This window comes from Nesoenas mayeri (genome assembly GCF_963082525.1).
Source record: "Nesoenas mayeri genome assembly, chromosome: Z".
Classification (NCBI taxonomy): Eukaryota; Metazoa; Chordata; class Aves; order Columbiformes; family Columbidae; genus Nesoenas; species Nesoenas mayeri.
Genome location: NC_137542.1, coordinates 55837110 through 55861878, shown reverse-complemented (window position 1 = coordinate 55861878; position 24769 = coordinate 55837110). Strand labels below are relative to the sequence as shown.

At 40.1% G+C, this 24769-nt stretch overlaps 1 protein-coding gene across 1 annotated transcript; it reads left to right on the top strand.

Moving 5' to 3' along the window:
• Positions 1 to 2031: 2031 nt before the first annotated feature.
• On the top strand, positions 2032 to 24538 carry C7 (complement C7; the record flags this gene model as incomplete). The annotated part of the gene is made up of 18 exons (XM_080362525.1): positions 2032 to 2037; positions 2332 to 2387; positions 3119 to 3194; positions 4117 to 4258; positions 5072 to 5213; positions 6032 to 6170; positions 6826 to 6960; positions 8298 to 8541; positions 9218 to 9331; positions 9758 to 9924; positions 10189 to 10417; positions 10957 to 11128; positions 11489 to 11576; positions 13946 to 14078; positions 14947 to 15138; positions 17492 to 17588; positions 22160 to 22344; positions 24351 to 24538. The coding sequence occupies 18 exons, from the start codon at positions 2032 to 2034 to the stop codon at positions 24536 to 24538; spliced, it is 2505 nt and encodes an 834-aa protein (XP_080218651.1).
• Between the last annotated feature and the right edge of the window lie 231 nt (positions 24539 to 24769).

The following is a 24769-nucleotide window of genomic DNA, read 5'->3' as shown; positions in this document are numbered from 1 at the left end:
CTGCATAGTCCCTTATCACAAAATTGCAGTGTAGATTATGATGCAACTGCATATAGCCTTAAGTATAAATAACACAGAAAAACAGGAAACTGTCTAAATGGCCCAGAGCCTAAATGCTAAGTAGAAAAAAGTTATTATAAGTACCCTGTTAAATGAAACAAGAATCAACCATTCACAGTCCCACTGTTGTAGAGGAAACTGAACATCCATCCACTGCAAACCAGTAAAGTGCCACAGGACCTGTGCATTTGCAGTCCAGGAACAACCCAAGTCCGACCCTAAGCTCCCTCTCTTTTGCATCTTGTCAGTTCAGTCTTTTTGCTCTTGCTACTACTGAAGTCAGGATCAATAAAAAAGCAAGGTCCTATTTCCAAATGAAAGAACACAAAGTCTTTAGGCTGAGGTACCTGGAAATGTGTGCTAAAAGGACTATTATACAGCATCCACCAAAGCAACATTTTTGTCTTGCTGAAATGCTTCTTTCAATAAGATATTCCATCAATGTAAACTCACAGGCTTTCTTTGCTAGGAGTATTTGTCCTCTTTTATGTTTATTTGCATGTTTTGTTTGTGAGCAAATTAAGGTATATCTTTACCTTGAGGATTATTATAGCTAATGATGTACTTACAGAAAGTGAATTGCTATCTAAGCCATTAAAACAGCTAACTACAAGATCAAGATGTACGTCTGTAGAGATAAAACATTACTCAGAGTTCCCATATTCTGTGCCAGCTATTAAAGGGCTTAACTCTGTTTTAATAATTTCATTCATAGGCAAATGACCACTGACAATGTTGCACAAATTGATCATAAAACTTAATAGGAGCAGGAGGATTTCGATCAAAAGCAATGAAATATGTACAGAAGTGATGAAAGCATATGAATTACATTACCACAGAGATTCATAGTCACTAAACCTGAAAAGTCTCAAAGACAGGCTCTGTCTTAGCTCTGGGTTTGCTTACTTCAGAGTACATAGGCATCCCTCACATGGATGGGGTAATGTGATCCAAGATCTAGGTATCTTCCTTAAGGAAAGCAAACCATGCCAACAGAGTGTGGGGTTTGAAAGTCACTATGTAGTGATGCTGTGACATGAAGCATTTAATTTTCTGAGGACTGTGTTAGACTGTCCAAAATAGATTTAGTATCTGAAATAGGGTTATTAGATAGAGATGCTGCTTTTCCACGAGGGCTTCATCCAAGCTCCACTAGGATAAATTCAAGTGAATTTCCCCAGAAGTGGCATTTTCTTGCTATTACTGGAATGGATAAGCCCTGGAAAGTGAAAAAAGACAAAAATAAATTAAGGAGGCATGACAGAATGAGGAAAAACTGAAGTGCTCTTACTTCTGCAAGAGCATCCCTACGAAAACCCAGCTATTGTGTCATTGAAACTAAGGGCTGTGGGTGATCTCAGGAAGCCTTTCACAGGCAGGACCGTACCAAAATTGGCTAAAACTGGCATTTAGATCCGTAAACTGATTTCCAGTGTGACACCTGATACACAAACCCCAGAATAACTACAGAAGTGAAGACTGAAGATTGATTATAAAAATTAAACCTTAGCAACATCACCCTAATTCTGGAGTGGCTTTTCCTATTGAAGCTGGCGACTCAACTCTGGTCCAGTGTATATGACACCAAGACTATCCTGGGATCTCTCAAAAGTCTTGTCCAGAAGAGAGAAGCTGTGAGAGAGAAGATACGGAAAAGCTAAACATTTTTCCAGTAAGCGCTCCTCACAGCTTTGTGCCAGCGCTAGTCAGCACAGCCAAGCCTTGATTTATATATCTTAAAAACACTGAGCAGGTCCCAAAGCAGGCTGTGTCCCTGGAGAGGACTAGATGGGCTAAGATAAAAATTCCTTGGCAATATTCAGCCTGTCTGGGGAAAGAAAAGCTGAATAGCAAGGCAGAGAGAGAAGAGATGTACAGTAGCAGACAGACTGACTGACTCCTTTGGCTGCTGAATTGAGTGGAAGTGCATTTTCTGTGGTAATTGCTGGATATCTGAGTATTTCATCTAACATGAAGGTAAGACAATTGCTTACTTAATTTTTACTGATGAAGTGAATATGGTGAGTGAAATGAAATATTAATTTATATGGAGAAATACTTAGCTGAAAATGTAATTAGGCAGTATTGCAAGAAAGAAAAGAAGTAAAGAACAAGAGCTTGCACAACAAAGCTGAAGAAAGTCAGTATGATGCTGTCCTTTATTTCTTAAGCTGTCTAATGTAAAGATTGCAGAAAGTTGGAAAAGCTACATGAGCTAATGGAAAAAGCAGAAAAGCAGAGTAAGTTTGCTTTTGCTTCTCTTTTTTTCAGGTGCTGGGGATTTTTCTGTTGCTGGAAGTTTCAGGCTTCTTTCCCATTTTTTCCAGGTGAATATTTCTTTAGTAAGTTACATGCTAAAAGCTAGGCATATATAATCTAATAGACAGCCTCTGGTGCATGGGACAGGGCTTCAAGGGGTTTTTGGATGTATTTGGTGGGAGTGAAGACACTGTTCAGTGTCAGCAGTGCTGTCAGTGGTGACAGGAGTGAGGATATCGCGGCGTCCCTTACCTCTGCCTGGAGGAGTCAGATTCCCTTTGGGAGTAAAGCATAGGGCAGTGGTGTGAGCCACAGCAGCTCACATCTGCCAAACGGGGCAGCTGACCCCAAGCCAGCCCTGATCCCAGGGGCAAGCTGCACTCCCTGTGCCTCGCAGGGGCACTCGGGCTGCTTGGGAGCTCTGCCCCACTCCACGGCACACACAGCCCCTGGCAGCCCGCTGCCCGCCTCTCAGCATGGTCTGGCCTCTCCCGCTTCACCGCTGAAGGTGAGCTTCAAAGCTGGTACAGGGTACACAAAGTCCTTGCTGGACTTCAGACTAGGTCGATGTCTCATTTCTTCTGTTGTTCCATGACCAGAAAGCCCAAGCAGGAACTGGTTTCATTCCTACTCATGACAAGCAAATCCCAATGGATTTAGAGGGGGCCTGATCACAGACCTTATTTTTATTGGAGGCCTATTATGCTGTCTAGGAAAGTTTTGCACTAATACTCATGGATGGCATTCCCTGATTATTATTATTATTATTTTTTTGTGCAAAAACATACTACCGATGCAGCCCATCCCGTCCAGTCCATTGCCGCTGGAATTCTTTTGGCCCTTGGTCCGAGTGCGATGGCTGTACTCAAAAACAGGTATAGATGGACATGCTTTTTCTACTCATGACTTCAAAAGAGTATGCTTTTTTTCCCTGTAGTTGAGGAGCCACTGTATCTTTAAAATCACAAATCAAGTGTCAGACAAATCCTCAGAAGAACAAGAAGGAGGAACAATAAAGAATTCAGAACGGAAATCCTCCAGTCTCCTTTTTGTTCCCTTTCAAAACTATGAAATTCATGTCATAAAATAATTTGAGCACTTTTCATTTTGGTGATAGTTCCAAAAAGCTCAACTGAACTGTTTGGTAAACTGAGACATTCCTCTATTGATGCTGGTTTGTACCAATTCCATTGATTTTCCATTAGAGGAGTCAAGTCTCAAGGAAGGAAAACTTGGTTGCAAAATAGTATCTTAAATAAAAACAAACTGATAATTTTTAAAGTGCAACTCTCTTGATGTGCAAGACACTTACTTCTTACTTGTGATTTTCTTTCTCATTTACTTTGATGTTGCATTGATTAAGAGACAATAGTCAAAATTAAAGATGCACCATGAGACTGTCCTTAGTCTTTTTAGAAGAAAAAAGTAGCCTACTTAATGTTAGATTTTATCATCTTCCTTAAAAGCATAATTGACTTTGAATTTAATATTAAAAATATAAAATAAAACTGAAATTTGTCATCAGCTTTCTTTTGGTTTTAGTTACATATGAGATTTTTGAACAAGCCAGCCAGGCTTATGGTTCCGTCTAAAAGCCTTATAGACAAAATAGTTGTCTTTCTATGAACTTGAGAGTGTTTTAACATATTGTGGTAATACCAAGAGGTATTGTTCTCAGAAAAAATGGTGAGTGTCTCATTTCCTTATAGCAGTAGAGTGGTAGCATTGTCTTGACACCAGTAAACTAGTCCTGCTTTGCATTTGGATTTTATAATATCTCCCTTGATTTTTGTTCAGATTCGGAGACGGACGGTAGCAGTTTATGGCCAGTATGGGGGAAACCCCTGCTCTGGGGCTGCCTTTGAAACCAGACCATGCACCCCCACAAGGGGCTGCCCAACAGAGGATGGCTGTGGTGATCGGTTCAGGTGTTTCTCAGGTACCATCCAAGATCTTTTTTCCTCTGTTTTCTGGTCATGAAGTTAAGAAGCTGACCTTGTTATCTTTGAAGTTCAGTAAATGGGTAATGACTTTGCAAGACCCCTGACCTACACAGAAATTTGGTTTAGTTGTATTCTTGCTTTTTTTCAGGCTACTACAGGTTTTAATTTCATCTGAAGTGTTGCAAAGCTTTGCAGATAATACTCAGTAGCCCTGGTAGCCTTTCTAAGTTGTTCTGGTTTACTAATTTGCCCTAGAGTACAGTTTTTTCATTATGAGAAGGTAATGAAGGAGGCAACCTTAGATGCCATCGTTCAAACTCTTTTAGGCTATATCCAAACATCTTGGAAATTGCTCAGATCATGGAAACTAATGCTCCCTAAAACAGTGGTAGTATCCAAGCAGCTTCCATTACCTTCACAAAAAAAGCACATTACCTCAGTAGGTAGACATTTTTCACAGAGGAATATGATAAACATGTTTTGGTGCTACCAGTGAGATAATCACAGTTAATCACAAATGATAGGGTCAAAGCATGAAAGCTCAGAAAATAAATCCAGAAGTCAACTGTTTCATTAATATATCACAAACCTTGAATGGCTCTGATTCCCTCAAGTATGCTAAGCACTTTTTCTTTCTGTCTACATTTACTGTTGTTTCATAAGCCCTCCTGTGTACAGACTCTTCATCATGTGAGTAGCCAAGCTAATTAACATAGTACATAAGTGTGACTTTTTATTTGGATTTAGATTGTTTATTTTCAAATGAACAAACTCTACTCCTTTCCTCATGCACTTTTGTTCTGATTTAGGTCAGTGTATTAGCAGATCTCTTGTGTGCAATGGAGATCAGGATTGTGAGGAAGATGGTGCAGATGAAGATCAATGTGAAGAGAAGACAACTATATGCGATACTGATAAAACACCACCGAATTCAGAACTTACAGGAATAGGGTAATGTTCTGTGCTGGGCTCAGTAATACTGGTGCCAAATGCATTTACATTTTTGTTGTATTTACAAGCTCTGGCTCTACAAACAGATTCACTGGGCCTATGGGGAAACATCCCATGTTCAAAAGTGAGCCTGCACCATGTCAGTGGCTCAGTGCAGCCAGGATGCACAGGCCCCTTAATCTGAAGCACAGAATAAAGCTTTTTATCTTTCATTCCTGCCATTTAAAAACATATTTTAAGACGTGAAATGAAATGTCAACCAAAAAAACATAATCATCAGCATGGAAAAAATGCATGGAAAAAATGAGCCAAAATGCTCGTTCTTTTCGTTCATTGCTATTGCATTTAGTACAGTCAATCCATATGGATTTCTGTTTATATATCCTATCTGCAACCTAGCAAAATAACTATCCTAAGTTTCTTTAGCATAGTTGTATCACTTGGTATGTGATATAATTCACATATAATACAAAAACATTTTGGAATGGATGCCCTGTTGCTTCAGTGTTGCATTAACTGCTGCAACAATAAAACACAATAAAATCAGTTATGATAGATATGAATGTCTTAATGTTAAGAGATATTGATATATGTTCATTTTTGTTGACAAACCAAGAGCAACATTTTGCTTTCTATATTTTAAAATGCTGTGTACAACAAAGTCTATGAATTGATATTCCCTTTTCTTGGGTAAATAAGTTTATGATCTTAATCTGCAAATACAGCATTCAGTTATAATGGCTCTGTAATTTTCAGCTCCTGTAAAATAATTTGCTACCTCTCTGTCTTAATGATCTTCCATGTTTTTCTTCTCATAGCTTTGATGCCATTACTGGTGAGACTAGGGGAAGAGTCATTCATACAAAAAGCTTTGGAGGACAATGCAGAAGGGTCTTTAGCGGTGATGGGAGAGAATACTACAGGCTGAGTGAAAGCGTTCTTGCTTATACTTTCCAAGTATGTTTCCATTAAGCACAGCTTTATATTTAGAGTCATGATTCAGACTGGGAGAATAATGCACAGCTTGTAGGGCCTCTTGGCAGGAAGGTTTCCCTAAATGCAGCTGAGGAACACCTGTTCCCTTCATGAAGTCTCTTATTATTTTGAAATACAAACTGGTGTATATCTTGCTAAAATGGAAGGAAGAAAAATGTAATTCCTTGGATGTGATTTCTAATTCTCACACAGTTAGACTGAATGTAAAGCCATCTCGTTAGCATAAGTAGTGGCTGATTCACCCTAAGAAATTTTACGTGCTCAAGGCTTTGAGGTTCTTTGTGGTGCTTTGTGGCAATCTTCCAGAGATATGTTTTGTTTGAAGTCATTGCCTCAAAGATTTGGGTTGTCTCACACTTATAAAAAGCATAGCAATCAGTCTTTAATGTAATTTACTTCATAAGTACTTAATATACAGCTGTATAAACTATATATATGTATATATGTAAGGATTTTCCAGTAGTGTGTGCTACTTTTTATGAAGTCTGAAATGGATTCAGCCTGAAAAACACATTGGATTTTTTGCTTCAGGAAGGACTTGCTCTACGCTATAAGTTACCATTTTTAACATCTTTCATGAGGCTCTTCATACAGAATTCTGTCTTTCATTTTCTAGGTTAAAATTCAGAATGATTTCAGTTATGAGTTTTTCAACAGCAGCTGGTCTTATATGAAACACACAGAGAGGTATGAAAAATCAAACAGTGGACACCATTATTCACAGAATAAAAATCTGCAATACAGTCAAAAGGTGTGTATAAGTTGTCACTGTGGCTTAGTATTTTACATAAATATTTTCATCATTTTTCTTCGTGTGCTTTTATAGTGAGATGAAACTATTTATACTATCAAGATGTTTTTGGCACAAAGCATAAAACATTAACAAAGAGATCACTGGTTCCGTTATCAATTAAAAAGCATTGGCTGCTGTTTTTTACTTTCTCCATTTTACCTCTTTATTAGTAATTTATTTATTTACTAGCTGTTTTCCTCCTTATTCGAGGAAGATAACCATTCACTTCTTCTCATAATTTATTGTCAGGCATTGGAACAGTCTGCCCAGGGAACTGGTGGAGTCATCATCCCTGGAGGGGTTCAAAAGATGTGGAGATGAGGTTCTTAGGGACATGGTTTAGTGGTGGACTTGGCAGTGTTGGGTTAATGATTGGACTTGATGATCTTAAAGGTCTTTTCCAACTAAAATGATTCTATTAATTTCTTCCAGTGATTTACTGCACTTTTTTTTTTTTTTTCTTCTCACCTTTGTCAGCATCTTAGAGTGAAAAAAAAATAAAATAGTTCTGTGGTTAAAGCTACTTTATTTTATAATGCAATTTCCACTACTAGAACTCCATTAAGATAAAGATCTGGTGTTTTAAACAGCCAGGAGGTCACAGTGCTTATGCCTTTGACTTGTTTAAAAGAGAGCATTAGATAAATAATCTGATATAACTCTCAATTATGAAGCATTAATTCTATCTTATAGCAAATAAAATCAAGTCATGAATGTACACATTTTATGGCCCCCAAGCTGACAGAGAACAAACTCATTTTACCACACTAACAAGGAAGAATTTTGATCACAACAAAGTTCAAAAGCAACTTTGAGAGGGTGAGATGACCATTATTGTATAGGCATACAGGATTTTATAACTTAGCAGCAGCCTCAAAATGCCTGGAGCCCGTTACAAAGAAAGGCTTCTCTAGACAAAAAAGGGTAAAAAAGAGTCCTCTCTAGAGCCCCTGATTTGCTTTCAGACAAGGCTTGTTAACCTGCTGCTGTAAGGCTTTCAGTGTTGGAAACAACCAGTAGCTTTGAAGAGTGATATTTTTTTTTTCTTATTTTCCTTACACTAGGTTTCAGGTACACAGGAGGAAAATAAATCACACAGCAATTATAAGTTAAGGTCTAAAAGATGTTTCCTAAATTCAGGATGTTCTTTTGGCATTCAGCAAGTTCTTTAGATGTGTCTGACAACTCTAGAAGAGCTGTTGTTTAGTAGATAATATAATGTGCATGTCATCTGGCTAGTGGAAACCACCCTGACAGTGACATGAAGCATGACTGACATATTTTCCTTCCTCCAGAGCAGGCAGCTGATGGTTGTTGAGAACAGTGTGGAAGTTGCTCAGTTTATTAACAACCGCCCAGACTTCCTCACTCTCGCAGAGCCTTTCTGGAAGGAACTGGCCAACCTTCCAACCATCTATGAGTACAACGTCTACCGAAGACTTATTGAACATTTTGGGACTCATTTCTTACACTCAGGATCTCTAGGAGGACATTACAAAGTTATCTTTTATATGGATACTGACAACATGAAAGCAGAAGGTAGAGTACTAGAGTATCAGTTAGAAGAAACAAAGTGAGTAAACAAATACAAAAATTTCTTTGCCTGTTCTCCCTACTGATATTTAAAATCAAATAAGAGGCTTTGCTAGTCACCACATTCTTTTCATAGAGAAAATTTAAAAGGTTAGAAAAAGAGACCAAACTACAACATTTAGTTTGAGATCCACATCTGTGACCTGCAGTGCTCTGTGTGGCAAAGATTTGATGGTTGATTCAGGAGCTCATGAGGCTAAACTTTAATTCCACTGCCAATCTAAATCTCAAGTAGTGTTAAAGCTTAAAAGTTATTTGAAGATGTAGGTTGGGTAAAACTGTGTAAAGCAGAAAAAAATTACAAATAGAGCAAACACCAGAGTGACATGTATGATGTTACTCAGTGGGGAGCAGTGCTGTAGGACTAGCAATTGCTGAAAAAAGAGATGAAAGAAACAATAAGCTTCTTCCAGATACACATCCCATCTTTCAGCCTCCATCCACAGGCTTTAGCAGCGTATGGACCTTCCCACAGAACATGCTAGTTAGTTGCCTTCTAATTTAGGGATAATACTTCCTGCTTCTTTTCTTCCTAAAACATGTCTCAAGACAATGAGAAACTTGGAAATTAATCCAACGCACTTTCTGTGTACAGTATTTTTAATGGATTGATTATCTGCAGGTTTGAGCATAACAGACATGTATGAGTGCACCACATCAGGCTGGAATGCATTCATTGTGAAAAAAAAAAAAGTAAAGTGCTCCAAACTGGATGAACTGCTACAGACTTCTTCAGGTAAATGTTCAACGGTGACTTGTACAGTTGTCATGTCTCCATCTTTCCATCATCTCTTCCTAAATATCTGTCAAAGTGAGGAGCAGGTGTTAATAGCTCTGTTGAACTTTATCTTAACATTCTGAACCCAGACACCAGGTGTCTAGTTTAAAAGGCCATCTAACCACCCATCAGTCATTACAAATGCTTTCCCAGTAACTAGTACCTTTCTGGACATCCTAAGTCATGGCTGCTAAGATACCTGCAAAACCAGATGCTTCCTATATATTATCCATATAGGAAGTCTTGACCCAGGCACAGATGTTGATCTGCACCAAAGAGCCCTTTCACTGTTTACTAGTATTGTTTTTGCATGTATTGTTTCTATTTCCATTTGTAAATATAGCAACAATCGTGTTTTCTGTATCTCCCATCCTTAATCTACAGGAAGCAGTGGTAATAAGATTAAAGGAGACCCCTACATAGAAGGAGGAAGCCCAGGTGCTGTTGCAGGCCTTAGTTATCTAGAGCTGAATAATCCTGCTGGGAACAGTCAGAGATACTCCTTTTGGGCCAGATCAGTGACAGACTATCCCAGAGTAATTAAACAAAAGGTAAGGCTATTTTCCTGAAGCAGAGATGAGCAAGTGGGATCACCTAAATGGGAGAAATGATTGAGCTACAGCTGGTGAATAATCAGGCTGTAGTCTGCAATTGTTTTGTTTTCAGATCATTTTATAAAAAAAGAAAATAAAAATTCACAGGAAGTTTCCATGAAGCTAAAATGATCAGCTGCATTTTACATGACAAAATGTGCTCATAAACTCTTATATCCCAATTATAACTATTTAATATAAATGTTTCTCTACTGTGTGTAGCTAACACCATTGTATGAGCTGGTAAAGGAAGTGCCCTGCTCCTCCGTCAAAAAGCATTACCTAAAACAAGCCATTGAAGAATATATGGCTGAAAATGATCCCTGCAAATGTCAGCCTTGCCAGAATGGTGGTGAGGCAGCTGTGGAAGGAACTCAGTGTGTGTGTTACTGCAAGCCTTACACCTTTGGAGCAGCTTGTGAGCTGGGAACTCTTGTGCAAGATCAGCCAGGTCAGCACAGTTTAAACTTGTGAGAGTTTGGAAGTGGCAGAGTGTGCTCTCCTGCTTCCAGAGTGTGTCTGTCCCAGTGCATAACCCGAGTTGGCTGCTTGGGTCAGATATCACTGCAGATACGCAGCATGCGGAGGGTTATCCTAAGCCTTAGTCTTTGCTTAACATGTCTGAGCAGCACTCAACCAAAACCTGGTTTTAATATTGTTAAATGCAATTCACAATGCTAACCACTAAAAATGTGGCTTTCTAGAAATCAATATATGTAGTAAATGAATAGGTATCAATAACTTCATCAATTTTTACTCTTTAATTTTTCTGATAATTGATATTTGGTGAGTCTAAGAGAATATAAAAATAGCTAACTTACAGACTCCATGGAATTATACTTAAGTAAAAGATGAGTTTGAGTAAGATTAGATTGTTGCAACCTGGAATTCTTTTTAAGGTCACAGTTTGGACCATCACTAGATTTTTTTCTTAGACAACAAAAAACCTGCTAAGAAGTTTAATGTGAAATATTCCCAAATTTTGCATAGGTGTTGTTGATGGACACTGGAGCTGCTGGTCTTCCTGGAGTCCTTGTTCAGGGGGAAGGAAATCAAGGACTCGAACCTGCAACAACCCCTCCCCGCGTGGGGGAGGGAAGGCCTGCATAGGTGAGCAGCGTGAAAGCAGAACATGTGAAGATGAAGAGTTGCAGCATTTGCGGTAAGAAGAAACAGAAACCAAAACAGTTGGAGCACAACTATAGGAAGGTTTAAAACATTTCTTTCAGAACGGTGCCTAAGCTATTGAATTCAGGGAGACTATCACTTACTGAGCTTTTGTATTTAAGTTGAAACAAAATGAAATTCTGAAGCTGTGAATCTGATACAAGGTAAGAGTAGAAAATGGTGTAAAAGCCAGTAAACTTGACAGCATTCTATTTAGCATTCTCTCAGATAGCCTGGCACTGTGTAATAGTGATGTAAATGAGGCGCATAATAATCTTGAAAACTGAGAACAGTAGAATTTTTAAAGGAAGGGAGACTAAATTCAAACTAAATCGTACTTTTGTTTGCTTCATAGGTTGATTGAACCACACTGTTTTGATTTATCCATAAGTCCTACAGAATTCTGTTCACCTCCTCCTCTGTTGGAAAATGGATTTGTTCAAGTAAGTTATTTCTTGTACTCTGTTATAAGCAAGTTATTTCTAGTACTGTATTATCTGTCCCCTCTGTACCTGCAGTGTCTCTATTACAGTTAATACAGATATTCACTTGCAAATATGTATTTACCGTGGTAAGCTTAGTATCAGAGTTACTGTATAGCAGGTCTCCCAGAATTTTTCCCCAGCTGAAGTTTACATGACATTAACCAAGACTTCTTGCTAAAAATAAAATTTTATAAAGTCTGAACCCTCAAACTGGAACAAAATATTTGCTTTTCTGGACCATGGTACCTACAGAGAAAAGTAATCTACTTGTCTTTTACCCTATACACATATTAAATATTTTGTCTGCCAAATGAACTACATATTAAAGCACAAGAAACTAGAGAAAAAACAGCACAGAAAGTGAACTGTGGAAGAACCCCCAGCAAGTCTACAGCAAAAGTATAAACAGAGTTTAGGAACCTTCAGTCTACTGTATTGTCTATTGTAACTTACCATCGCACTTACTTGTTCCCGGGTGAAGCTATGATCTGTCAAAGTATTTGACTGACTGTAACTTGGGCCTATTTAACAAGGGAGACTAAATCCCTCACTTGGAGGAATGAATTATGCCTTGTCTATGTTATGAGGCCATCTAGAGTATTTTTGCTCAATAAATAGATAAAAGGATTAGTTCAAAATTCATTAATTGTCTGCACAACTGCAACCTGAGGCAAGATCCAAAATTTTGTGGTCCCTCTTTTGCCAGTGATTTCTTTTTTTTTTTTTGGGTAATCAGTTGTTGCCTCCCACATTGATATTTTTGGTTCACAAACTAAAGTTAAAACCCTGCAATTTGTGTAGTGCTCTCAAGTTTTCATAAGATCTCTTGTTAGAACAGATTGGCATGTAAAATGAGAAAAAAAAAAAACAAACATGTCCTCAAGCTCAGCCCTTCTGAGTGACCAAATCACATTAACCCTCAACAAGCTGATAACATGCCCTCTTAAACATTAGCAAAGCTGTATACTCCCCACCAGTCCACTTGGAAGGCTGTTCAGGAGCTTATGTTCCCCTCTTAATGCTTGATGGCAGACATATTTGAAGTCAGTCTGTCACTCGCAGGAGAGCACTGCTCCATCACTGATGTACCACTGCCAGACCCCTGTCAGAAGGTACCTTCAGCTCTAACCCTCACAGAATCACAGAATCACAGAATCACAGAATCACAGAATCACAGAATCACAGAATGTTAGGGATTGGAAGGGACCTCAAAAGATCTTCCAGTCCAATCCCCCTGCTGGAGCAGGAACACCTAGATGAGGTTACACAGGAATGTGTCCAGGCAGGTCTTGAATGCCTCCAGAGTAGGAGACTCCACAACCCCGCTGGGCAGCCTGTTCCAGTGCTCTGTTACCCTCACTGAAAAGAAGTTTCTTCTCAGATTTAAGTGGAACCTTTTGTGTTCCAGTTTGTACCCATTACCCCTTGTCCTATCATTGGTTGTCACCGAGAAGAGCCTGGCTCCATCCTTGTGACACTCACCCTTTATATATCTGTAAACATTAATGAGGTCACCCCTCAGTCTCCTCTTCTCCAGGCTAAGGAGACCCAGCTCCCTCAGCCTTTCCTCATAAGGGAGATGCTCCACTCCCTTAATCATCTTTGTTGCCCTACTCTGGACTCTCTCCAGCAGTTCCCTGTCCTTCTTGAACTGAGGGGCTCAGAACTGGACACAATATTCCAGGTGTGGTCTCACCAGGGCAGAGTAGATGGGAGGAGAACCTCTCTCAACCTACTAACCACCCTTTCTAATACACCCCAGGATGTCATTGGCCTTCCTGGCCACAAGGACATAGCGCTGGTTCATGGTCATCCTGCTGTCCACCAGGACCCGCAGGTCCCTTTCCCCTACACTGCTCTCTAATAGGTCATTCCCCAACTTATACTGGAACCTGGGGTTGTTCCTACCTAGATGCAATACTCTACACTTGCCCTTGTTATATTTCATTAAATTTCTCCCTGCCCAACTCTCCAGCCTGTCCAGGTCTCTCTGGATGGCAGCACAGCCTTCTGGCGTGTCAGCCACTTCTCCCAGCTTGGTGTCATCAGCAAACTTGCTGATAGTACACTCTATTCCCTCATCCGAATCATTCAGATAGCCTGCATGTTCTGCATTCTACCAACTTAGTTACATCATTGTCTCCATTTTGATGACATTTATTGACTGCTGATAATCAGAGTTGCTCCAGTATTCCAGACACTCTCATCGGTGACATTACCACTTCTCACTGTCCTCAGCTACTGCATGCCAGAATTAAAGGGAGTTCAATGCTGCTGGTGGTTCTTAGATTGTATATCCAAAATGTCAGCTGTTCCTTTTCTTTCAGAATGCTGAAAACTCATATCCTGTTGGGAAAAGCATTGTTTATGCTTGCAGACATGGATATTCTCTTGTTGGTGATCCTGTTGCTAAGTGTGGCAGTAATTTACAGTGGCAAATTGGAGACAGATATTGCAAGGGTATGTCTAAGTGATTCTTGTTTTAAAATGCAACTCTGTCCCTGAATTACAGTGAAACATCTCTGAATGTCTGCTTTCCAGCTACAGAGGTGGACAAATACACACCTGTATTTTCCAGTTGCTAGACATAGTTAGGTCTAAATTGACTTTTATTTTCAATCCAGATGCTGTAATATTGGAATAGAAATGTGTCCATGAAGTCTGGTTTTATGGAAGGCTAGAAGTGAGGGAGACTAACCTCCAGTCCAAGAATTACTTCTTGTGGAAACAAACTTGGCTGCTTAATTCAGTCCTGTGGCTATGTCCAAGAACCAGGAGGATGAGTCTATGGATAAAGCAAACTGAGGAAAAGGTCCAGTGGGCAACACTGGGAAAAAAGAAAGTTCTCAAATAACCACCTTATGATAAGAACACTACTCCAGGGATCACTTTACATATTGGATGATCATCCCATTTAACTTCTTTCCCCTAATCCAGTCAGTAACCATTAGGGGGTTTGTTTGTTTGTTTTGTTTGTTTTCCACTGCCACTTTTATTTGTGAGTCAACTTTGAGTGAGATAAGGGAATTTTCAGACCTGTAGTTTAACGCCATCCTTTCCTCCTTCATAAGAACACAGAAGCCCTCTTCAAGCTAGGGCTGGACCTGCAGGCAGTAGGAGAACATATTGTCACTGTGTCCTTGGTGTTGCATGTTTGGCTGGTGTGATGAGTTAATATCCTGTGCTAACATGATTGATATGATTCTACAGGAAAATCAGCTAAACTTACCATTCAATTTGTTAAGGAATGTAAAAGAAGTTAAAACATGTGACTGCTTTCTGCAATACACTGATTCGCTGTGGCTGTCTTGAATGCTTCAATTCTTAGAAACCACTTGTCTCCTGCCTGTCCTGGAATGGAGTTTGCAAGTAGAGCCATGGAAACCTGTGTATGAGATTGGTGAGAGAATAACTCTGTCCTGTCCTCATGGCATGCACTTGGAAGGGGCACGCTCTATTTTGTGTGAGCCCAGCCTCAAGTGGTCTCCTGACGTGAAGACTATCCAGTGCAAGAGACCAGGTAAGACATTGCAGTCCTCCAAATGCAATGCAGGAGTTTCTTTCTTGGACAGACTAGATAGATATATTGCTGTAGATATGTTGTAGATAAGATATGGACAATGCTTATATCTGATACAGTAATAGAGAGAAGCCATACTTACATCACCAGCAGGAAGCGCAGAAAACATGAGCATATGTTTTCTGTGGGCTGTTCAAAAAAGATGCCATAAGACATTTCTACTGAGGTTTTCTTATGTCTTTTTGCTTCCCACTCACCTATTTCTATCTAATATTGCCACTAAAAATACTTTGAGAGCTCACCTGGGATGTACACTGCTTATTCCATCACCTAAGTATACTTCACTTTTCACCCATGTTGTGTAACACCATCACCATGTGAGCTGCACCTTAGAGATGTGGCTTTTCTATCTGGAAGCTGTTCAGTGCACCATGACCTCTCATGGCAGAGAAGGACAAGGCTGGATTACTCCTTTTGTCATCTGACTGTCACACAGCTAATATGGGCTACTGGCAAGAGCTGGCAGAGGGGGTTACAGGCTATAGCAGGCAGCAGCTCTAAGTCATCTTTTCCAGCTGTAGAAGGCAGACAACACTTTCCTCTGTGCACTCCTGTGTTGCTGGTCAGTGACATGCAGACATCCAAGCAGCTTGCTGCTTCAGGCCAGTCACATCCTCACTCGAGGTCCCAGACGTTCTCGTATCCCTGGGGAGACCCTTACTTGGAGACAACAGTCACTACTGTAGAAGACCAGGCGTGTCTCCTACATTTCATGCCTGTCCTCTCTTTATTGGCCAACTGCTGCCTGAGGTTGCGTGACCTGAGAGAAGAGGTAGGTGACAGTCAGGCTTAGACCTCAAAAGGCAGCTGTCCTGTGAGATTCCCAGTGCAAAAGTTGTCTGCTGCTGTGTCATATCCATGTACTCTGGAACCATAAGGATTTCAGAAGGAGTAACATAGCTGTACCTGAACAGTTCACTGCTGATGAAGTGCTAAAGTGCCAGTGCTGAAGTACTGTTGCCAATTACTCCTTAGGCTGAGTGACTGATTTTCATAATTTTTTTTGTTTTATCATGTTTTCAAATTCCAGTAATAATTAGAACCAATTTCAAATACTTCCATCTTTAGAAAAAGTTTGTACCTGGTTGTATGGGAGCATTACATCAGTACAAAAGTTTTAGGAAGGCAAAACCAAAACCAAAACCAAAAAAACAAACAACAAAAAGGGACAACAATTACATTAGAATAATGATTATTAATATAACAACAATGTAAAAAAAAGGCAAGGAATATGAAATAAGAGGCACAAAAATTAAGAAGATACGTATATCCAAGGTACAGCAGCAAACATAAATTTGGATTTAGTCAGCTGTAGTGTCAGTGACAAACAACAATGCAACCAACAGCCCCAGTGGTGGAGATAATGCCGAGATTTTTGGTGGAAATTTCCCCTCTGCAAGGAGACTGGGTTATGCCTGATATGCCTGCTGTCTGTATTGCAATACACTGCAACTCTTCTTTTTTTTTTTTGTTCTCTGGCAATTTCTGTTGGTCTCTATAGGGAGATTTTTTTAAACTTTTTATTCAAAGGCAATGATGTTCACAAGTATTAAAGTTTCATGTTAAAGTAGGAAATTACAGATACCTAATCTAAAACACAAATCAGGATAAAGCTCTCTCAGATATTGTATCTGTACAGATTTAGCAAAGTCTTGTCATTACTTGATCCAGAAATCTCCAGAGGAATGTTTAGCAAAGGCCTATTTCATTTTCAAGCTTGGAATACGATTCGGCACTCAAAGAACATTACATGTACAACCATAAAAATTCGCCAAGAGTCACTATTGCTTTTACTTTTAAAGTTAGTGCAGATTGAGAGCTAAGGATGGAACTTGTAGTTTTCATTATCATAAGTGTATAAAGATATTCAGGTTCACATCTACATAGGAATTTGAAACCTTAGGTTCAAGAGTGAAGCCAGTAACTCTGAAACCTAATGATAAAGCTGTTGCTAGCTATGATTCAACACTGCTAAGTTTAGTAGAAACAAATGGCTACTGCAGAAATAAGATGAATATTTAAGCTTGAACATCGTACCTGTCTCCTTCCATCTGACACATGACCAGTGGATAAATTGCTGACCAGTATCTTTGCAAAGTGTATCATATCTTTTTTAATAGTATTGATTCCTTCCCTGCAGTAGATACTTTTACTGAACATGCAGGATGTGAATTTATGTCATGGTGTATGGTTCAGTGCCTTTTAAGATTAACTGATAAGATACTTTCAGAGACCTTTAACAGCCCTTGTACTTCTGACCCTTAATAGCACTGTCTGTGTTCTTTTACTTCAGTGCCCAGTGTGAAACCAGAAGTGACAGAGCCTAAATGTCAGCCCTGGGAAAAAGTGCATCAGTCGCAATGTGTGTGCAAAATGCCCTATGAGTGTGGGTAAGTTCGCGCTGAATTTGCAATGACTTTCTCACTTTACTCAAGACCAATTAAATTTTGTACGTCTTCGGTCCGTGACAGGTGAGAAAGCTTTACTCATATGAGAAGGAGGCATTGTACTTTGTTTGCTTTACAGCTCAATCAATGTCCTGTTCATTACTTACCTGCCTTGTCAGAGCTGTCAGTGGGTTTTAGCAGTGACGAAATTTGGTTGGATGACAGAAGGTGAAGGGATAATTTCAGCTTCACTTGAGCTGTGAAATAGATGGAAAAAGATGAAATTATATTTTGAAGATTTAGAAGACTGAGGAAAAGTTAGAACTGAGGCCCCTGGGACATAAACCATCGAAGCAGTAAGCTAGTGAAATAAAGCAGAATTATTTTTCCTACTGAGAGACTGGAGAGTTATGAAAGGCACAAAAATCTAATGTCCCATTTGCACAGCAGTTTGCACAGACCAGTCGCATCATCTTTCCTGGCCTCATAATTTGCAGACCAGAATTTATTGTTTTCTATTTGATCTAAGTCTATATTCTGCATTAAGCAATGCAGGAGAAATGTAAAGATCTTAGTAACTCTCTCAGTTCTTTGCTAAATATGGAGGTAACAGAACCAAAACAGAGGCATAACAGGAAGACACCTGAGACCACCTGGCACTGATGGCCAGGTGTGCCAAAGAGCTCAGCACTCCGGCATCTGGGCTGGTTTTCATAGACTGGATGAAGTCTGCTGTAAAGCCATCACAGTGAGTGTGAGCTCTGGATGTGAAATCTGGCCAGGTTTATGTCACAGCAGGAGCTGAGCAGTTCGGAAATTGTAGGGTAACAGATCACGTTTGCCTTTTCCTCCTGTAGCAGGCAGAAGAAACTTTTAAGTCATCTCAAGTTATATCAAGGTAGCAGAACTTCTCAGTGGAGTAAGTATGCTTTCCATCAGCCACATAGCTCAAGGGTGCCCTGCACAGTGACTCTGGTTCTAAGGCAAAATTAGCACACTTTGAACATCTCAAAATTAAATTTGCTGAGCTTAATTCAGATTTTGTACACCCCCTGGGCAGTTGCCTAGGATCTGAGGCCATTGTCTTGCATATGAAAATAAGTGCCAGGTTTGTAACAGCTCTGCTAAGACTCTATTCCTATCCTTAAACACCTGGTCCTACCGTTTTTTTCCCAATACTCATTAAAGCAAGGTACAAATCCTCGTGTTGTTCATGGATGTATTGAGCTTAGTTATATAGAAGGCAAGGCAAGTCCACAATGCTAGGAAAGACCATCAGCAGAGTCACAATAACCTTGGAAGTTAAATGAATTACACTTAGTTAGGCGTTCAGGCATTCGTTATAATTAATCTACTACTTGCTTGTTTCTATTTTTAAAAATTATGTTCAAAATGGCAGGAAGATAGATAACAGTCATTTCTGTTCCCTGATGCCATCTTTTCACTCTGTCTGTTGAAATAACACATCTAATAATAGAAGGATAAATCATGAGCTGTCACAGCAGACTAATCTGCCAGCCTGTTAAGAAGTAGGAGAAAGGCATGTAAGCACATCTTGGTCTTTCCTCAGAGATCAGAAGTAACTTGGCTTGCTTTGGCAGTGGCTTTCAGCAGCAGCCTCTGCTCAGAAGAGAGCTGTGAACAGCTCATGTGGGAATTCAGGAACACCATTGTTTCAAACCCATCCTACCTCCTTTCGGTTTCCAAGAGGCCAACAACAGAGACTTCCTAAGACAGCACGAGAACCCCACAACAGGCTCATGAAGGGTAATTTGTCCCTCATGATGTGGTGCCTTAGGCTGCATCTGTCCACATCTGTTAGAGCAAGGGAACGATCTTGGGCCACCAGAGCTGCTGAATTGCTAAAGCAGCTTTGGCAGAGGCCAACTCCTAGATGATTCCTAGGCACAACACAGGAGTTACGAGGTTCAGGGACCATTCCAGTCTTCTGGGGACAAGTAGTTTAACAGCATGGACACTAGCTCTTTCATATGAACTGGAGTTAGTGCAAGAAAGAGGTTGGAGTACAGTCAGTGTATTAATAGAGATCAAACCTCAGCCTCCAGTAACTGAATACTATCTCCACAGTGAGACATGAGATTCTGTATTTTTTAAGTACTGTAACCTCTTTTTCTCCTCCACATTTATTTGCATAGCATGTATGTGTCTCCTAAGGGTTGACCTGTGTTATATTAAAACTTGAATATTATTTTAAGGAGTTAAAATGATTTCCAGCATGCTGAATTTTTCACTTTTTACTTCCACTGGAAGTTGCCTGCCTCTTATTGTAGGAGAAAGGGAGATAAGTTATTTGCTGACTTACACCTGCTATTTAATTTCTGACAATATGTGCTTTAGTAAAAGCTTGTTCTTACCCAAGCCTTCTCTTTCAGGTAAAAGGTATTGAATTCCTCACACTCACTTTACACAAAGACTCCTCCTTTCCTCTAATAATTTTTATTGCACTGCTGTGGTGCTTCTAGCCCTGTCTCAACCTTTCTCAGCAATGACTACGAATTATTACTTTCTCTATGAGTACAGATTCTCCAGGCTTTTTCTTATGTATCTGAACGTGTTGATTTCCACTGGCTTTCTTCCAGCTGCAGCCAATATGTGAAGCACTCTCAAGACAGTTTGAGAGATTATACTGTAGCTAGAGATTGGCAACATGGACCATGAGCTCCCTGGTTTGAACCTTCAGCAGCTGGTTAAATCAGCCTCCATCCCCGCCTTTGGGTGTCGTGAAAGTGGTGCAAAGCAGACAGAGCAGTGAGCTTGTGTCTGAACTTAATCTTTTCAGCTTCATCAAACTGTCTTGTATACAGGTTTTTTGCCTTAAGACTCAGATATTGAGATTCATCACTCAGGCAAATAAAGAAGGCCTCTGAACAATTTTAGACATAATAAACAACTTAATTACAGATTAGAGGCTTTCCCTGGGTCACACTTTGTTCTTCCAAATTTAAGATAATATTTAGAGATAAAGTTTTCTTATACGTCTGTCTGTAAAAATAACTTTCAAATTATAAATCAGTGCACCACTAACTCATAGGTTGTGCAGCCAGCCAAACAAACAATAGAATGCAGACAAATACACGGGCTTCCCTTGTTAGCTGCTTGGTCTTGCGTATCCATTGGTCTGCTCACTTGTTGTGCCTTAGAATAAGCAAGTTAACTTCATTTTCTATGTTAACAAAAGAACATTCAGGAAAATTCAGGCAACAAACTTCGCTAAGGATTTAGTGACTGGTATTTTGACTGAGCACACTAGTGAGGGAACCACTGTGGTTGAGGATGCTAACTTAAGCAGGAGATGTAACACAGTTACTATTATTTGAAGACATATTTGGCTGCAAGTAGATGCAGTGAAGTTTTCAGGCTCAGCTGGTGAACTCTTTGCCAAATTTTAAATATCTTAAAGGTGCACTGTGTTACAGGTAGTTTAAACTTCTGTAAACCCAGCTCTTTTAAGAGGCTTCCACAACATGTCTCAAAGAATCAGTCTCAAAGCTTGGAGCAGGCACTTTTCCTCAGTGCCTTACTTATAGGTCTACCAAAACCCACTTCCTAGTTCCAAGGAAAAAAAAGAAAAATTACTATAACACTTGGCCATCAAGCAAGATTTGAGCCAAGAATTTCTTACCACACCTTCCTTCTTCCAAATTCCTTTTCCCCACTCTGACAAGCCACTTTAACAGGGACTTACCCTCCCCTTCAGGCAGCCTTGTGAAGCTCATCAGGGCCATTTGCCCATTTCTTGTTGGCCTCTCCTCCCCACAAAACAACTGTTTACCTGAGGCTCACCGTCGGAACTGATCCTTTAGACACTGAAAGTCTCTGTGGGAGGGTTTGTGAGCTCAAAACAAGGAACTGTGCTGAAAATAAGCCTTTGGTGCCATATTTCAAAGGCCTCCATCCCCTGGGAGCACATCTGTGCTCTCTCATTCCCTGCACAGCACCTTACCTGTGGCTGTAACCAGGGGAGCACAGGCATGCAGCAAACACTGTTTAAGGTTATCCAAGAATTGTTATTACCATTTCTACAAGCTAGTTTTTGTGAGTGCATGTATCATTATATGTATATGAAATGTTTTCTATGTATGTACTTAGGTGCAAGCATGTGTAGCGTATTAGAGAATAATTCAGGTCTGGAGTATTTTTAACTGAAGTCTCGCTCTCACTGCTGTGCTCTGGCACCCTCAAAGTAAGTAAGTTTTTCTTCATGTTCAAATGGAACCTCCTGTGCTTCAGCCTGTGCCTTTTGCCACTCATCCTATTTTTGCGAACCACTGAAAAGAGTCTGGCCCATCTTCTTGACATCCACCCTTGAGATATTTATAAGCATTGAGAAAGGGACAGATCCTGGCCCTGCGGAGGTACAGCAACCTGTAGACAAGAAAGGAGTCTGAATTATTCACGTCTTGTTTTGACTTCCCTTGCTGCACTGTTTGAATGAGTTTCAATTAATGGGAAAATTTGAACTGGACCCTGAATATTTTCGAGTCCTTCAGCTCCTTTAAGAGATACCAAGATAAAGCATATTTAAATAGCATGATCTCTGCTTTCATTTTCAGTCCTTCCCTGGACACCTGTGCTACAGATCAAAGAACCAAGAGAAACATACCTTTAACTGTTTGCAAGATGCATGCTTTGGAGTGCATGGGCAGAAAATACTCTCTTACTAATGCAGAAAACTGCAAAATACCTCAGGCAGCTGATATATCATGTGGATCATGCCGCGCATGGGAAAAATGCGATGGTAAGAGATTCTTCACAACTGTAAGCAAAATTATTTGTATGACCAAAATGAAATCTTTATCCCCATGTACTCATTAAGCATAGTCCTGGTATGGTATCTGCAGACTCTCACATGAGCACCAGGCACTGCTAAACTCTTCAGACCATCAGCCCAGTGCTTCATGTCCAAAATCAGCAGGAAACTCATGGGAAAAAAAAAAAACCAACCCAGAGGATATCACAACAAAATGCACTATCTCCAGGAAAAACTTATTCCTAGTCCTTGTTAAGGAGTTTACCTGTTGGTTCCCTCGAAGTTTTGGGTTAAACCCTTTCCCTACTCTTTTTTCACAATACCCACCTGTTTTAAATTTCTACACACAGTAACTGTGGCAGTCCTTACTGATGACAGGAATAGCTAATCCTTTTCTGAAATTTGTGGAGCAGTCTCCTCAGCAGTATCATGTGGCAAGGAACTGAATGTCTTATTCTATACTATCTAGGAAAGTCACTTACTTTTGTTTGTACTTCACTGCATATTCCATTTTCTCATATTATGATGAAAGGTGAATATCTCTTCCCTCAGAGGAAATAGTCACAGTCTTTTGCAATCTGTCTGCAGTGCAAGTTTTCAAGTGCCCTGATATAATTTCCCTGAGTATCCTACACTACATTGCATTTAATGGAGGGATGACAGAAATGGGAAGACAAAGAAGTAAATTAGATTTTTAGAAGTGCCCCAGATAGAGGCACAGTTATTGTTGTATTTTGAAAACAAAAAAAGATTACTTGATAGGAGTTAATCTGTTTTGTCTAACAGGGTTGAGCAGACAGAAATAATAACAACAACAAAAAAAAGATAATCAAAACGGGCTGGAGCTTCAGCAGAGACAAACACAGGCCAAAAAAAAAACCGAACAAACATACAACACCAAAATAAAGACAAAGTTATCAAAAATAAATTGCAGATGAGATCTTCTTCTTATCTATTTAGCTGCTGTCACTGAAACAACTACACCTGTTTATTTGTAGGAGTAGATCCTTTAATCTTGGTGAAACAACCCATATGTAATTAAAGATGCTGGCTGTGTCTGCATGATCAGTTTGCTGCTGTTCAAGAACAGATCTCTCATCTTGCATGTTATGTTGACTCTGGAGCAGTGGATACATGAACTGGTTCAAGCAGTAATATCAGAGAAATCTTTGAGAGCAATATCTCAAGCACCTTGAGCAAGCTTTACCCACAAGCACAATAACCCTTTCTGATCAGAGGAAGCCTAATCAGAGCACCACTCGTTTCCACTTCTAGCTTTTCCACTGAACCTGAGTATCAGCTATTGTTACTTCTGGATAGGAAAAAAAAATCATAGAATCACAGAATAGTTTGGATTGGAAGGGACCTTCAAAGCTCATTTTGTCCAGCCCCCCTTCAATGAGCAGGGACACCTTTTACCAGATGAAGTTGCTCAGAGCCCCCTCCAGCCTGGCCTTGAATGTCTCCAGGGATGGGGCATCTACCACCTTTCTGGGCAATGGTTTCAATGTTTCACTACTGTAATTATAAAACATCCTTTCCTTATATCTAGCCTGAACCTTCCCACTTTAAAAACATTACCCCTTGTCCTACCGCAACAGGCCCTGCTAGAAAGACTAGATTATGGCTGGACTCAATGATCCTGAGGGTCTCTTCCAAATGAAATCATTCTATGAAAAAGTCTGTCCATATCTTTCTTACAGGCCCCTTTCAAATACTGAAAGGCCACAGTAAGGTCTCCCCAGAGCCTTCTCTTCTCCAGGCTGAACAACCCCAACTCTCTTAGCCTGTCCTCACAGGAGAGCTGTTCCAGCCCTCTGATCATTTTTGTGGTCCTCTCTGGACCCCCCTCTAACAGGTGCATGTCTTTTGTTGTACGGAGCAGCCTGAAGAGAAGTTGCCGTCAATCCTACAGTTTTGCTGGAAACATTTTCATCTGTTTTTTGCTGAGTTGGATGCCATCCTGAGTGTTTTTCCTCTCTGTTCCTGCATAGCACAATCCAACAGCTGTGTTTGTGATGAAGATGGGTCGTGTGATGAGGGAGGCATTCAGATCTGTGCTGAAGTGAGCGGCTCTGCTGCCCGTCGGACCATGACCGAGTGCGACGCTGGGCGACTCAAATGCCAAGGGGAGAGTCTCACTCTTGTCAGCATAAGGCCCTGTGATATACAGAGCAAATAATATATGTCATGGTTCATTTTGCCTGTTGCCATGGGATATGTCTAAATGTGTCAACTCTGGGGCAGGATACACTTCAAATCTTGCTCTATCAAATGCAAGCTCTGCTGTCAAGTCCACTGCAGCTGATGAGGCTGTGTGCATCAGCTCTGGTCAGCTCTGAATCAGGGCCCAAGGCTCTTCCTCAGACAGATCTGCACTCACCACTACTGCTCATGACAGGGCTCCTTGCTG